This window comes from Eptesicus fuscus, chromosome 15 (genome assembly GCF_027574615.1).
Source record: "Eptesicus fuscus isolate TK198812 chromosome 15, DD_ASM_mEF_20220401, whole genome shotgun sequence".
In the NCBI taxonomy this organism is placed as follows: Eukaryota; Metazoa; Chordata; class Mammalia; order Chiroptera; family Vespertilionidae; genus Eptesicus; species Eptesicus fuscus.
The window spans coordinates 76789523-76804832 of record NC_072487.1 but is presented as its reverse complement, the minus strand read 5'-3'; the positions used below and the strand labels follow the sequence as shown (position 1 = coordinate 76804832).

The following is a 15310-nucleotide window of genomic DNA, read 5'->3' as shown; positions in this document are numbered from 1 at the left end:
TCCTCGCGCGCGTCCCACGTGAGCGCCAGCGGAGCCACGGCCCTGGTTGTCGAGGTCCAGACGCGTCCGCTAGTCCGCGAGTGTCCGTGCCTCCCCGCCGGCCATGGCAGTCACCGACGGAGCGCCCCTCCAGCTTTCCGAGCCCGCCGCCGCCGCCGCCGCCGCCGGGACGTCCTCCGGGCCCCGCGCGGCCCCGGCGAGGCGGGTGAGTGCCCACCCGACTACAGGCCCGTCTGCACAGGCCCGAGAGGCCGTCTGGCCGCTGGGCCCGATTTGGAATGGTTTCCGGAGGTGGGGGTGGGGTGGGGGTGGGGGAGTCGGGCCGATTCGGGAGGTGTCGCCGAGCAACTGGTGTCCCAGAGCAGATGACACTCCCCACCCGCGGGGATGCTCTTCGGGGCGAGAGCGGGCCACGCTGCTGGCGGATGGAGGCGGAGGCCCGGGTGGGAGGCCGCCTCCCCTAGCAGTTAGGATGGACGCTGGGCCTGAGGCCCAGCCTGACACCACCCACGTCTCGCAGCCATCATTTTCTCGACCGTAAGGGTCGCTCGTTTCAGCAACGAGGATTAGAGGCCAGAATTTAAGAGCTTTCAAAAAATGACATCGATTTCGTCCCTGTGCAGTGAGGGGGGAAAGTAGATACAAACTCGCCAATATAATTCCCTCACCAGGGACGGGGGAGAAGCCGTAAACTGAACCCAAGCCAGAGCGGAAAACGGTTTCTAGGACGATGGATTCTCTCCTAGAAAAGGGGAGGGGTTTAGGGCAGAAAATCTGTTGTAAAATCTCGTTACTTCCAACACCAGAAAAAGCGAAATCTCTTACCAAAATGTTGTGTGTGTGTGTTTTCTTGAAAAAGCAACAGATCATTCTGTTGAAAATTTTATTGCCACGTTTCAGTGCAGCCGAAATTCCTTGAGTTCTTATAAGCTAACACCCAGAGTCTCGCTTCTCTTTGATGATTTTTATTTATTTGTTTATTTATTTATTTATTTTGTGTGTGTGTGTGTGACAAACTTTAGGATTTGGAAGTTTTCGGCTAGCCAGTGGTGTGGCAGCATCTGGGGGGTGGGGCGGAGGAGGAGGGAAGGACTGAAGGGAGGAGTGTGGTATTTGGAGTGAGAGACCTGGGATTAGATGCCAGCCTTGCAACCCACTAGCTCTGTGACCTTGAAGAAGTTACTTCACCTCTCTGATCCTTACTTTTCTTAGCCATAAAATGAGGACAGTAACTTCTACTTTATGTAAGGTTGTTAGGAAGATTAAAAAGGTAATATACATAAAAACTATACATTTCCTGAATCAGGCATTTAATAAACGTCAGTGATAAAACATAAACAAGTTCACATGGGCTCCATTTTGTGTAATAGAATTGCTACATGGGGAGGTCGGTGGGGCGCTTGTACCATGTACTTGTAACTAACACGTAGGAGGCATTTACTGAAACTGAGTGAGTTGGGTAAATAAACATAGAATGTCTGATTTTACCAGTGTTTGAACTATTGTGTCAAAAGGGTGTTAATGAGGTGATGACAAGTGTCTGCAGTGGTCTTGTCTACATTTTCATTTGTGTCTTGAATGAGAATTATGCTGATCAAATTTGCCAGTAGCCTGAACTTGGGATGGGTAGCTGATACACTGCATTTGGAAAAACTTCGAACTCGGTGCAGAATATTTTCTTTCTAAAGTTTTTGTTTTCTGCTTTTTTAAACAAAATTAATAATTTTGAAAATACTAATTAATAATTAGAAAATTCCAGAAGTCGATTAAAAAAACACACACCCATAAGCCTGGTATATGTCCTTTGTAGAAAACAACTCAAAACAAAATAGGGATCAAATTATTCATGATGCTTTCTAACAAAACATACAACTAATAAATAGTATTATAGCGTTATCATCAGGAACCTGGGCTGTGAGTCGATGCCGGGCAAAGCCTGGCTCTCTCTGTGGTCCTGGGGCAGCTTACCTCACACCTCAGTGTTCTCAGCTCAAAATGAGATGATACCGTACCTGTATTGGTAAATGAGTTAATTCATGTAAGCACTAACTAAGTATGTTTATTAACATCCAGGACGTGGTATCTAGAAGGCCCCCAGAGGTCATCTGCCATAGCCCCTCATTGTACGGGGTAGGAACAGCCTCAGAGAGAAGTGATTTGCTTAAAGCTGTGCAGCTAATTTTGAGTAGATCTAGATATGTCCTTGCTCCTCTGCTCAGATGCCACCTCAGAAGCATTCCTGTCCCCTTGCCGTGGGCTCTCGTAACCCTATGCACAGGCCTCTCCTATGGTACAGCTCTAGGTTTGGATTTTGGTTTTGCACTTTTGTCTCTTTCCTGAGAGCTTCCTCACGCGGCTGGCAAATCTTTCAGCTTTGTACCCTCAGGATCAAGCTGCGGAGAGCTGCTGAGTGGTCAGTACTTCACGTTAATGTATTGTGGATGGGGGAAGCTAACAAGTGGTTGAAAAGTGTCCAGATTGTGGAAAGGGAAAATTCCATTGCGTGTAATTCGTTCACCTTACATGTATTTTTTGGACACACACTTTGTGCCAGGCACGAGCCAATGCAGGGGACGACTGGGTGGAGAGAGATCAGGAAAGGCTCTTCTGAGGACAGGTCAGCCTAGATCTGAAGGATGAGGATTAGTTGGCCAGCCAGAGGGAGTTTTGGAGACATGGGTGTGGGAACAGCATGTGCAAAGGCCCTGAGGAAGAAGGAGCATGGCCCATGCTAAGAATTAGGGACGACCAGGACAGCAGAGGGTACAGCTGAGACTGGGGAGATGGGCAGAGCCAGATTCTAGAGGGCTTTGTAGATCAAATTACAGATTTTTTATTTTAGCCTGAGGGCCATGAAAAGCCTGTCTCCTATGCTGAACTCTTGAGTACTTGCTTTGAGAGAGAAGCTGGCATGGGAGTAGCGGGTGAGCAGATGGTAAGGGGTCTAAACTGTGTGTCCTCCTGGGAATATTTAGCCAAAGAGGAGGGAGAAGAGCAGTCCTGTGATGTACGAAGGAACGTGATGTGCAGAGCAAGTGCTCGTTCCATGTTGCTGCAGAAAGCACACCTCGGGCTCAGAGGTAGATGTTCAAGGCGGCGGAGCCTGCCTGAAGGTCAGAAACAGCTTCTAAACCCTGAGAATCTGGTCTGCCTTGAGGGATGAGACCAGAGAGGAGGTGTATAGACAGCAACTGCCAGGCCACCTGTCAGGGAGCCCGGGGTAGGGAGTGTGCGGGGTGGGAGTGGCCTTCCTGCCTTTTCATGCTCCAGTCGTCCGTGATCCATGGATCGGATAAATCCGCACATTTCATTCTGCCTTGCAGGTGATTCAACAGACCTGAAATTTGACTTCATCTCTTTCTTTGTTTCTTTTTTTTTTTTTGCTTTCTTTAATCTGAAAATTTCATGCACTTGGGACTTCGTAAAAATAAATTTATAAAATGAAGTAGGTCAGTACTTATGATTAATATTAAATGTTTGAAGTGTGTTTATTAAATTACTTAGATATAGAAGACCTTATGGTTGCCAGGAACAAATAGCTATTATTGGTAGGTTAGTCTGAAGTAAATTGTCATGGCTAAAACAAGCTGGTGTGTGCCCAGCTGGCGTGGCTCAGTGGTTGAGCATCAACCTATGAACCAGGAGGTCATGGTTCGATTCCTGGTCAGGGCACATGCCCGGGTTGCAGGCTTGATCCCCAGTAGGGGGCAGGAGGCAGACTCAATGATTCTCCCTTTGCCTTCCTCTCTCTGGAATCAGTAAAAATCTATTTAAAAATAATAATAATAAGGGCCCTAGCCAGTTTGGCTCAGTGCATAGAGCGTTGGCCTGCGGACTGAAGGGTCCCGGGTTTGATTCCGGTCCAGGGCACATGCCCAGGTTGTGGACTCAATCCCCAGTAAGGGCGTGCAGGAGGCAGCCTATCATGATTCTCTCTCATCATTGATGTTTCTAGCTCTCTCTTTTTCTTCCTTCCTCTCTGAAGTCAATAAAATAAATTTTAAAGCTAAAAATAAAACACATTGGTGTGTACGTGAAAGTCATCATTTCAAGCCAAGAGGAAACTAACATTCCCAGAGGAACCAAAGCTCCAGAATAGCCGGCACTGGCCACTCACATGATGCTTTTCTTTTCCTGTGTCAATTGGAAGGGAAGGCCAAAGAAAATCGAGGAATTGATGTTTCTCCTCCTGGGGGTGGTTGGACAGTGTGTTCTTAACCACATTCATGTTATGGAAATAAGAATCAACAGGCAAGAAAGTAACCTGGCGATGTAGCCTGTAGTCGGTGGTCAGGTGGAGAATCGAAAGGCGAGAAGAGTTGGAAGTAATTGCGGTAGGAGTGATGGATGGGACAGAATTCCCATTTGGAATGGAAACTGCGAGTAGGAATTGTCTCCACGCCACCTGAATCTGGGGGAGCAGCTCGAGGGGAGGCTGATGGCGATCCAGCACTCGGGGGCGCAGTGATGGAGGTTTCTGCTCCCTGGGCACGAGCGGGGATGCAGTGCGTGTAGTCACCCGGGGCTTTGTTGGGAGAGAAGAGATTTATTCTCTTCCACGCCCTGCTTCTCAGGTAGTGGATTCCTGGCGATATGGACTGACTTAGCAGGCACACTTCTCTGAACACAAACTCGCTGGTTAATATTGAGCCCGAAAAATGCTGCTCCCTTCCTGCCCCTCCCCCTCATCATGGCTGAGTTGGTGGTTAAGATGGATGGTGAGGTCTCAGAGATGAGTGAGTTGAGCTTTGGTGGGGGGGTTTTGTTTTTTTCTTTTTTTTTTTTGCTTTTGGAGGAAAAAAGCCGAGGCAAAGAGGGTGATCGCAGGCCCTAAACTGTTGCTTGCCATATGGGGCGTAATGATCTCTGCGGGGGGTGCCATTCCGCGGGCAGTGACGCTTCACTCCGAGGTCTGTCTTCATGGACTAATGCACCTCTCGCTGCTCTTTCCTTTGGGGAATGACAGCGCGCACAGGCCACCAAAAGGAAACGCCAAGCGCCCAATGGGGCTCCCGCAGCCAAACGGGGCAACGGGGCATCCTCTCTCCCCGCCAAGAAAACCGCGGCTAAACCGGCGCAGAGGAGCCTCAAGGGGAAGGCTCGGAAGGTGTTTTCTCGGAAGAAGTCTGTGGCTGGTGCGAGCGAGAGAAGCCAAGAGCAGAAGCCGAGCGTGAAGACTTCTTCGTTGTTTAAAAACAACCCTGAGATTCCAGAGCTCCCCCGGTACGCCCAGGGCAGCGCACCTCGGGGATAAAGGGCTGCTGGGCTCTGCCTTTTCTGGGTTGATTGGAGCTCATGCCCGGTTTTGTTCGTCATTTGCAGACCTGAGGTCAAGCAGGTGCAAGAAAAGGTGTTTTCTTCGGATGCTTTTCATGAGCTGGATCTCCACCCACATTTGGTAAGTTCCTCTCTGCGGTTCGGGGGGTCGCTGGTTTGGTGTGCTTCTTCATTCAGACGTCCGAAAGGGCAGTCTAGGGGGAACATCCCAGCTCAGGGGAGTCTGCTCCCAGTTACCTGTGTGAGCTCAGATCCATAAGGCGCGCTCCCAGGGCAGTGCGGTGAGCGGCAAATTCATTCCCTATGTCCTCATCCCCTCACCCGTTCCCTCCCTAGTTCAGTTTAGGACTGGGCTCCATTCCCTCCCTAGTTCAGTTTAGGACTGGGCTCCATATACTAGGCTTTAACTCAGCCTCCTCATTTCTGGGTAGATGTGACTTTGAGGCTCTCTGGGCGCAGATGTCACAGTGGCCCTAAGGGGGGACTGAACTGCGTCTTGCTGCTGAGGAACGTCTGTGGTTATAAAGCATTGAAGGAGAAAGACTATTTTAACACGCATTTTCTACAAACAAACGAACCCTTTTTTCTTTCCCCTGACTGAGTTTGCCATGCTTTATGAGAAAGGAGAGAAAAATCCATGAACGTTAGGGATTCCCTTTGCTCGCGTGGTCCTGGCTTACCTCCTCCTCCTCCTCCAAGGTGGGTTACACAGCTCGTTGGCTCACCCACAGGTCTGAGCAGGGTTGCTCAGCCTTGCTGCGGCGGACACATTGGGGTGGCAGCTCATTGTAGGGTGTTGAACGGCATCCCGAGCCCCTGCTCACTTGATGCCGGTACCCCCCCCCCCCCCCCCCCCCACAGTTTTAACAACCAAAGATTTCTCCCGGGGCTGCCTCGGGCAGAACCACCCCTGCTGAGCACCACCGCGTTGCTGGAGCTTAATTTGATCATGGCAACCAGTTTCACCTGTGGTGGGTTTTGTTTGTGTGTTTTTTTGCATCCTTATTTCCAAATAAAAATTTATATTTTGTATAAATTTATACTAAAAATTGGGTAGTTAAAGAATATATATATTTTTTCTTCTCTTTCAGATTTCCACACTAAATACAGTCTTGAACATATTTCATATGACCAGGTAAGAGTTCCAGGCGAGTCCTGATTTTCTTAGAATTTAAGTGGGTAAAATTGTATGGAATCTGAATTGTCTGTGGAGGACTGAGCCAATATGTTGGAGAACACACCAGATTATTGACTGTGGAGGGCTAGACCTGTCCCTCAGCCCCTCGGTTTCCCCACCTGCCAAATGGGGAGACCCTCAGCTCTACACGGTAGGAGGGCTCTGGCCTGGAAGATGTCTGCATAAGACCTCGCTGTTGTTCGTGCTTCCCTGAAAATAATTTGTTAAAAATGCAGAGTTTATTGTACCGTTTCTTAGTAGTAAGATATAGTCAGCCTAAAAGACAGAAGTGAGTATTTGGTTGGATGTAATGGGATACTGAAAATTTTTTAAATGTTTGTTAATAATGAAGACTCCCAGAAACTACAGTAGTGAAAGGCGTGGAGCAGAGGCGAGAGTCCTCTCTGAGTGTGCATGCTTCCATGGGTAAAAATAAGAACGTTAAGAGTAAAGTAAGCCCCCCTCACCATCTGTTTTGTTCAGTTTTGTCACCCAGATTTCAATGGTCCGCTCCCCTTTCAGTGGCTGGTGTTTGAGTGCACACGGGGACACGGGCCTCCGTGTGTCCCTGCAGCTGTGTCCTGGTTTTCCGCAGCGGCCAGCAGTTCCTGGCACTCGGGGCTCACAGCTCCCTTCACTCTTCTGGGCGGGGTCTTCCCCTAATGTTGTGCCGCCTTTCCCGTTCCCTCTTCCGCACGGCAGGTGCTTGCAGGCTAGCTCCAGGCTGTCACCCGCCTGTCCCGTTTTGGTTTTAGTTGGTCTGGTGGGATGGCCAGTCTCCAGCTTGCCTCAGCATTTCAGCTAAGTTCCAGAACCTTAACTGAGGGTTTTATCCTTCTGCTCATCACCAGTGTCTCAGCGCCTTCGCTTGAATGTTTCGGTAACTTCTAAGGAGGCAGCGGTAGAGCAGCGCGTGGGCCGTGCGTTTTGCGTGTCCAGCCTGTCTGCCGTAACCGCAGTGGGTAACTGTGGATAACCATGTTCTCTCTTTCGGTGGCCCAAGCGTCCAGAAGCAAAGCATTCCCGCGCTGCTGGAAGGCAGAGATGCTCTCGTGAGGTCCCAGACGGGCTCAGGTCAGCGGCATTTCATTCCTGCCCTCCCTCCCAGCATGCCCAGCCTCAGTCACGGCCTCGGTTAGATGGTGAGGCGCCTGCTCGTGGTGGTGGCCGCTTGGGGGAAGGCGAGGCCATGCTTTTGATCAGAGCCCTGGATTAATTCACGTAGTGAAAGGAAGGGGGTGATGGACGGAGCCGTGAGAGTCAAGTTCTGCTCTCGGTCCTCAGAGCCTGTCTCAGGGCTGTGCAGGTCCCCCGCCTGTGCCAGAGCTGCCCGTCCTTACTCCCATGGCGATGAGTATCTTCTTCTGTATTAAACAGAGTTCTGCCCCGAGCGCACACTGCTTGGAGGCAGTCGGTTGCTCAGACGTGGAACACTGCTTTGGCATGTTCCAGAACAGCCCGGGCATGTTCTTCTGACCCTCTTGTGCCCTTCATCAGCTGTTCTCCACTCCCCCCCACTCAGCCGTCATTCGGGGGGGAAGCCCAAAGTTGTTGCCATCCTGGGTTCCTCCTGGTCTTCAGCGGCTGGGGCTCGGCCTGGCCCCTCCCACGCGAGCGCCACAGAGGACAGTTACTTGGCCAAGAGCACATTCGAGAGCTTAGGCCCTTTAGAGGAGGAGCTGTCTAGCCTCTGGCGACAGCCCTCAGGCTTTTGTGTGGTTAGGGCATGTGTCTCTGTGTCCCCTGTTAGAGGAGGAAGGAGCTGGAGGGCTGGGTTTGTGGGAGGACTGAGTGTATCCTGCCTCTTGGCCGTGGGCTTGCTCTTTCCTTTCCCCAGATTCAGGGCTGCCCGCGGGGAGCGGGGCTGCGTTCCTAACTCATCCACTGGGGCTCTGGTTTTAATGGCTTTTCTACTTTTTTAAAAGGTAAAACTCTTGCCTACTGCATCCCGGTGGTCCAGTCCCTTCAAGCAATGAAAACAAAGATACAGGTGAGTGTCAAGTGTTTCTCCGCTGTTGTTCACGGTGCGTAAGAGGCCCTCAGGCCGAGCACAGCGGTGATACTGGGACCGAAAGACTGCCTCCACTCCGCACTGTTTCCTTACCTCTAATTCACTTTCCACACAGCGCGCTGCCTCTGAGGACTGTGCCAGCATGCAGCAGAGGAAAGGTATTCACCGTCGCCATAGCAGGTCTAACAGGGACATGTGTCAGATGCTCCCCGGATGTCAGACACGGTGCCAGATGCTTTGCCTGTGTGACCTTGAATCTTTAGCTGCCTCGGCCCCACCGAGTTGTCAGTATTACTGTTACCCCAGGTTTACATGAGAAATGGAGGCTGGGGGAAGTTCAGTAACTTAGCAGACCACGTGGCGAGTAACGGGGAACTGCATTCCCACCTCAGTTCTCTGTGGCTCCAGAGAAGCTCTTCTGCCTAAGAAAGGTGAACCTTTTACGTAAATGTGGAAATAAGCACCCAATTAGTGAGTTTGACAGTGGGCCGCCTGGTGTTGAGCATGTTCTAGAAGCTGCCTCCAGTTGTGAACCACTTAGTGCCTGGGCCACAATTGGGTCCTTGGTGTTCCCTGGGAAGCCAGTTAACTGCCACCTTCCACAGACATAGGTCTCATCTCAAAACCCGGCCCAGAACCCCACAAACACAGCCCCGCTTCGTCTCTAGAGGAGACAGCGAGGTCAGGAATAGGAGTGAGGTGCGTTCACGACCAGATAAGAGCTAATTGGCTCCTTTTTTCTCCGTCTGGACGTGCAGGGCTAGATGTGTGTCAAGCCCATCTGAGTTGAGTGCCAAAATAAATAATGAGAGTGTTGGACTCTAGCCCATAAACTTAAACAAATTCCACGAGTCCAAACTGATATGAAGGAGTGATTGAGTAAATAAATAAATGCTGGAAGGGAAAGCCCTTCCTCAGTAGAAATGCAAAGGAAAATGTAGAACGAGAGATGGAAATAGAACAGCATTGGCAGGCGCCACAGTGGGAGAGCTTCAGGCAGGAATCATCACAGATGCTAACGTGAGAGGGCGGAAGTGGTGAAATGGGATATTTACAGCTTCACAGCAGCTCCCCACAAGGCACTTCTTCACAAAGGGAAACAGTAACCTTCCAACGGGAAGCCTGGCTGCCTCCTGACCAAGCCATCTGAGCTGGCGTCACCAGCGCTGAGACGTGGGCCTCACGGGTCCTCGTGTGCTGCAAGTCCGGAGGACGCAGCTCCACTTCCGTAGTTTTCTTGCCCAAAACACGTAACCCGGATTTAATCATAAGCAAACATCAGCCAGACCTAAATCGAAGGATGTTCTACAAAGCAGCTGACCAGCACTCTTGTTAAAAAGTATTAAGGTCACAAAAGACAAAGAAATACCACAAAACTACCCAGATGAAGAGACAAAAGAGACGTGACAACTACATGCCGGTCTGGTCCGGAACTGGATCCTAGTCTGGGGAAAGGACAGTAGTGGTCAGTTAATGGGATGTGATTAAGGCCTATAGATGAGTCAATAGTGTTTGATCAGTGTTAATTTCCTGGTTCTGATCATTGTCCTGTATTGAGAATCCATACCATATGAGGCAGCGGGGAGAAGGGTTTAAGGGAGTTCTGTGTACTACTTTTGCTATTTTTATTGGTTGGTTGATTGATTTTAGAGAGAGAGGAAAGAGAGAGAAAGAGAAACATCGGTTTGTTGTTCCACTTATTTATGCATTCATTGGTTGACTCTTGTGTGTGCCCTGACTGGGGATTGAACCTGCAACCTTGGTGTATTGGGACAATGCTCTCACCAACTAAGCTACCTGGCCAGGGCTGTGAATTGTTTTGTAAATCTGAAATTATTTCAAAATGCATCGGTTTAAATTTTATTTAAACTCTATGTAAATGATTTTAAGTGAATAAAACAGAAGTCGTACACAATCATCCAAATTATGGAACCTTCTAGAGCCAGTAAAAGTGCTATTTTTTTTCAAGTATTTGTGAACTTGTGTTCTTGCCATTTGATTGAAATAAGGCAGGTTACAAGCCGGCACATAGAGTGTGACTCCAGCTTTGTCAGTGATGATAAAGCCTGTGTGTATCCACAAAAAGATGAGCAAGATACTTAGCAGACTAGTCAGGCTGTTTTCTCTGAGGTGCTAAGTGAGATTGGTATTTCCTACGGTGACTGCGTTTTCCTTCCGTGGCTCTCAGGGAGTCACAGAGGGCTTCCTTAGCCTTGCACTTGGCACACAGAGGAGAAGTGGGTGCCTTGCACCTCGAAACTGTCTGGTCTCCTAGATGGTGACTGAGGACAGGAGAGGTCAGAGTTCACACCGGGGAGCCGTGTGGTGGGCAGCTGTGCTCCAGTCTGAGCGTGACTCTAGGCAGAGCATTTCACCCGGTGCCTCACGGACTCCACGGGTGCCATGGCGACTGCAGTGCCTCTCTCCTGGGGTGGGAGCGAGGCAGCTGGGCGCACGTGGAGGGCTGAGAGGGGTGCCTGTCACCGGGGAGACACCTGCTCGTTGTGGCAGCTGTCAGCAGCAGCACGCTCCCAGGGCTGTGTAAAGGGCAGTGGTTTGATTCGCTTAGATTCAGAACCGCTAACAAGCCAGGCAGTTGCTTTTAATTTGCTCAAATACTTCTAATATCAGCAACAACTCATTCTATTCAAGACTGAAATATTCTGTAGAGAGAGTTTGCCAAGCCCAAATTTATCTCACTTATTTCAAGTGATGTTCATATAGACCCTTGGAGTTCATTGTAAAATGACTTGACCTGTAAAAATCACATGTGGAGGGAGCAGCAGATTCAAGGCCCCCACCGGAGCCTTCAGTTACTTTGGGAACGGAACGGGCAGGCCCGCTCTGCTGTGCGCACTCGCTCAGCCATTTGGGCTCTGATCCTTCTGACATCACATCCATCCTCTTCACTCACTCCTGCCCTGGGAGGATTGCTTTTGCTCCCTTTGCGTCTGTGTAGTAACACCCTTTGAAATGTCAGAATCTCCTACCGTCACGCTGGCGCGTTGATACCGTTGTACTAACATGTTTACCGTTCCGCGCCCGGCGTCGGCGCAGCCTCGCCAAGTTGATGTTGAGTACAGACGCTCTAGTTTGAATTCCAAATCCTTTTCTCCTTGTGGGTAAATGTCTCCTGTGCAAAACATGGGAACCACGCTTGTGATTGAATTTGCTGCTAAGTCTGCACTGAGCTGCTGCTCTCGGGGTTTTGATCCAGTCGCTGTCTGTGAGCACTTTCGAGGTGCAAGGCCCGGGTGATTTCGGGGCCTTCAGCAGATGACTTTGTTTTCTTCGTGTGTTGTTATTACTGTTACTGTTACTATTACTGTGATTACTTTTCGATATAATGGAGATGGCAAATGAATGTAAACAGCACCAAAGAAATTCAGAGTGAAAATCAAGTTCCCTCCCCTGCCTTCTCTGAGCGGGACATTCTGTCGGGATGCAGTGGTCCTTGTCCCCAGTCTCTGCGTGTCCTCCCCGGGGCATCCTCTGCAAAGAACGCAAATGCGAGCACGTACAGTCCTCTTGCTGCTTTAACTGAAGCATCTGTTTGTTTGCCACACATGGTTGCTCGTTATGCTGCTGTCCTGTGCTTTGCTTTTGTTCACATAATGTGTTGGGGGCAGTTTCTTCTCTGTTGAATAAGCCTCGTGCTTAGAGGGCTACTTCGTATTCCACTGTCTGTACGGACAGTGAATTACGGAACCAGCCCTTCATGGGTGGGTGTACGTTTTGTTCAGTATTTTACTACAAACAGGGCTATTATAAATACTCTACATTCTGGAAAATACAAGTTTATGTACATGTACCAGGGTATCTTTAGAGAAATTCCTACAAGTGGAATTTGCATTTTTATTTGCTAGCTAATGTCAAAATTGACCTTTAAAGGAGTTATACCAATTTGCACTTTCACCAACATTGTATGAGAGTTCCTATTTGCCCGTGCCCTTTTCCACACTATCGGCTGTTTAATTTTGCTCATTTAACAGGGGAAAAATACTATATAATAGTTTCAATATGAATTTCTCCTAGGAGTAAAGTTGAACATCTTTTTATATGTGTAAAAGCCATATTTTGAATTATTTCCATAAGTTAACTTCTTATGTCCTCCTCCTTTTTTCTGGTTGAGTTGTTTTCTTTTGTTTTTATTTTTAGTTGAATTATAGAACTTCCTTATAAGATAGGGAAATTGGCCTTTCTCATGTGTGGGGTAATTTTTCCCCACATTGCTATTTGACTCTTGGTTTTGTTTGGGTATTATATTTTTATTTTGAAATTTTAAATTTTTTTTTATTTCTTTATTGATTAAGGTGTCACATATTTGTCCTCATCCCCCCATTCCCATCCCACCCGAAATTTTAAATTTTTATGTGATAAAATTTATTGGTGTTTCATAGTTTCTGAGTTTTATGTCATCTATAAAAAGGCCAACTTAATTCCAAATTAATTTTTTCTAAAATGACTTTTGAATTATCCATTCTTTTCCTGATATAAAATGCTCCTTATTCCCTAAATTTCTCCATGTATTTGAGTCTACTCTAGACTCTATTTGCTGTTGTAAATCTCTATATATCAGTATCAATTTTTCAAAATATTGTACATTTAAATTGTTTAAATATCTGATGTTTTTCAGAAATGTTTTGGTTATTCTTGCACATTTATTTTTTCATATGAACTTGAAATCAGTTTGTTTGGTTACATTTTTTATTTTATATGTGCATATAAATGCCCATATGAATTTTTATTAAGATTGCATTACATTTATGGATTGATTAGGAAGAATTCACTTATATATAATAGCCAAGAACAAGATACATCTTGCCATTTATTCAAGTTTTATGCTTCTCAGGGGTATTTTAAAATTCTCATTATGTAGATTTTATACGTTTTTGTTAAGTTTATCTTTTTTGTTGCTATTATAACTGATTTTTTTCTCCTTTGGATTTCCTAATTTTCTCTGTTAGAAAGCAGTTGATTTATATATATATTTTGCATTCAGCTAGTTGACTTGTCTTTTTTGTAATAAAGCTTCAAATGATTTTTTTTTAGGATAAAATATTTGCTGATAATGACAGTCTTACCTCCTACTTCCCAGATTTTTACACATTCTTTCTCTTGTCTGATTGCATGGGCCAGAACCTCCAGAACAGTGTTGCGTGATAATGAAGGAGGTGGACGCTCTTGTCCTTTTTCTTTTTTCAATCTTTACCTGAGGGTATGTTTTTATTGATTTTCATAGAGGAAGGGGGAGAGAAACATCGATTGGTTACCTCCCGTATGCCCCTTGAAGGGGTCAAACTTGCAGCCTTTGTGTGGACAGGATGATCTCCGCCGAGCCGGCCGCCAGGGCTTGTCCTTGTTCTTGGCCGGGACTGCTGGGGATGTGTTACCGGTGGCCACTTAGGTCCTGGTGTCTGGACGCTTAGGACCTTCATTCAGAGCATTTCTTTCCTCCTCTGTCCCCAGCGCGGTGACGGCCCCTACGCGCTGGTGCTGGTGCCGACGAGAGAGGTAAGCAGTCCCACGTTCGGATGAGTGTGTTCAGTGACGTCCTGTTGGATTTGTAAGTGGATTCCCCGTTTTTCTCTCCACTGCGCCAGCCTTAACTTGAGGTCCATGTTTGGATACAAATCACTTGACATTGCCCTTTCCTTTGCTCGGGGACTCCTCTGGTCCCTGACCAGAGAAATTCAGCTTCTCTGAAAAATCCTGAGTTTCCTTGTCATCTAAAAGCTGAGCACACTATAAATCCCTTTCCTTTTAAAAGAAATTTAAATAATCACGTTTTTGTACCCCCCCAACTTCATTAAAAAATAAAAGCATTCGGCCCTGAAAATGGACTTAAAAAAAAAAAAAAGCTACTGTGCCAACAAATGTTCCTAAAAGTTAAGCTTCTTGGTATTTTTCTTTGTTCTCGGTGGAAATCTCTTCTGTCTGGTATATTTTATTTGCCTGGGAGACAATTTCAGATGAAGGTGTGTTTTCTCTGTCAGATGTAACCACTTCTCTGCAGAGACTTGCTCATGGACATGGAGGGTCCTCACCTCACATCCTGCAGAGCCCGTCCGCTCCATCCAGGGAGCAGCAGGCCTGAGGCTATTGAAATTTTGACCCAGCGAACTGGCTGTTTCCCACCGAGGACGCTTCGTGAATCCCGAACACGTGGGAACTCCTTTGGGCAGAGGGCTGTGGGCAGGCCTTATGGAACCCATTCATTTGCATTCGATGCCGCTGGGCTTGTTGGTTTTCTTTCCTTTAATGCCCTGGGGAATGGCCTCTGCGGGGCCGTCAGCTGCTGGCCCTAGCATGTTCCTGGACACAGTCACGTCTCCTGCAAAGCCCGAAGGCCAGGCTGCGGCACCACTGCTCCGGTCCCCCTTCCTGGGGTTACGCCTCTTTCTAAAGAGCCGGCCCAGGGCGGCGCCTTCCTCTCCCCCTTGTGCTCCGAGACTTGCGCTGCGCTGGCACTCCGGGGATTAGAGCCAGCAGAGGGAGCACGCGGCACTGTTCTGTGTCCGTCCGAGACATCCGTGTGCTGGGTCTGCCCACACGCGGCAGGCCGACAGCTCTCACCGTCAGTCTCACACAAGGTGTATGTTTCGAGTCGATTCTGTGCTGGGACTAATTTTTTTTCTTGAATCTTAACTTGAGGTCCAAGTTTGGATACGAATCACTTTACATCTAAATTTCACAAAAAGGAAGATGCCTTGTTCATTATAACTTTTTAATATTTACAGCTGGCGCTACAAAGCTTTGACACTTTCCAGAAACTGCTCAAGGTAAGGCACGCCAGGACTTCAGCTTGGCCTTTTTCCCTTGACTTTTTGAGGAAAGAGAAACAT

General features: G+C 48.0%; 1 protein-coding gene across 1 annotated transcript in view; it reads left to right on the top strand.

Moving 5' to 3' along the window:
* The first annotated feature begins 11 nt into the window (after window positions 1–11).
* The window catches only part of DDX31 (DEAD-box helicase 31), a 57218-nt gene continuing 41919 nt past the window's right edge, over window positions 12–15310 (top strand). Inside the window, exons 1-8 of the mRNA XM_008152701.3 lie at window positions 12–205; window positions 4967–5223; window positions 5323–5398; window positions 6369–6412; window positions 7458–7528; window positions 8380–8444; window positions 13935–13979; window positions 15206–15247. Of these exons, the coding sequence (XP_008150923.1) occupies window positions 104–205; window positions 4967–5223; window positions 5323–5398; window positions 6369–6412; window positions 7458–7528; window positions 8380–8444; window positions 13935–13979; window positions 15206–15247 (702 nt within the window). The 5' untranslated portion in view covers window positions 12–103. The remainder of the gene's footprint in view (window positions 206–4966; window positions 5224–5322; window positions 5399–6368; window positions 6413–7457; window positions 7529–8379; window positions 8445–13934; window positions 13980–15205; window positions 15248–15310) is intronic.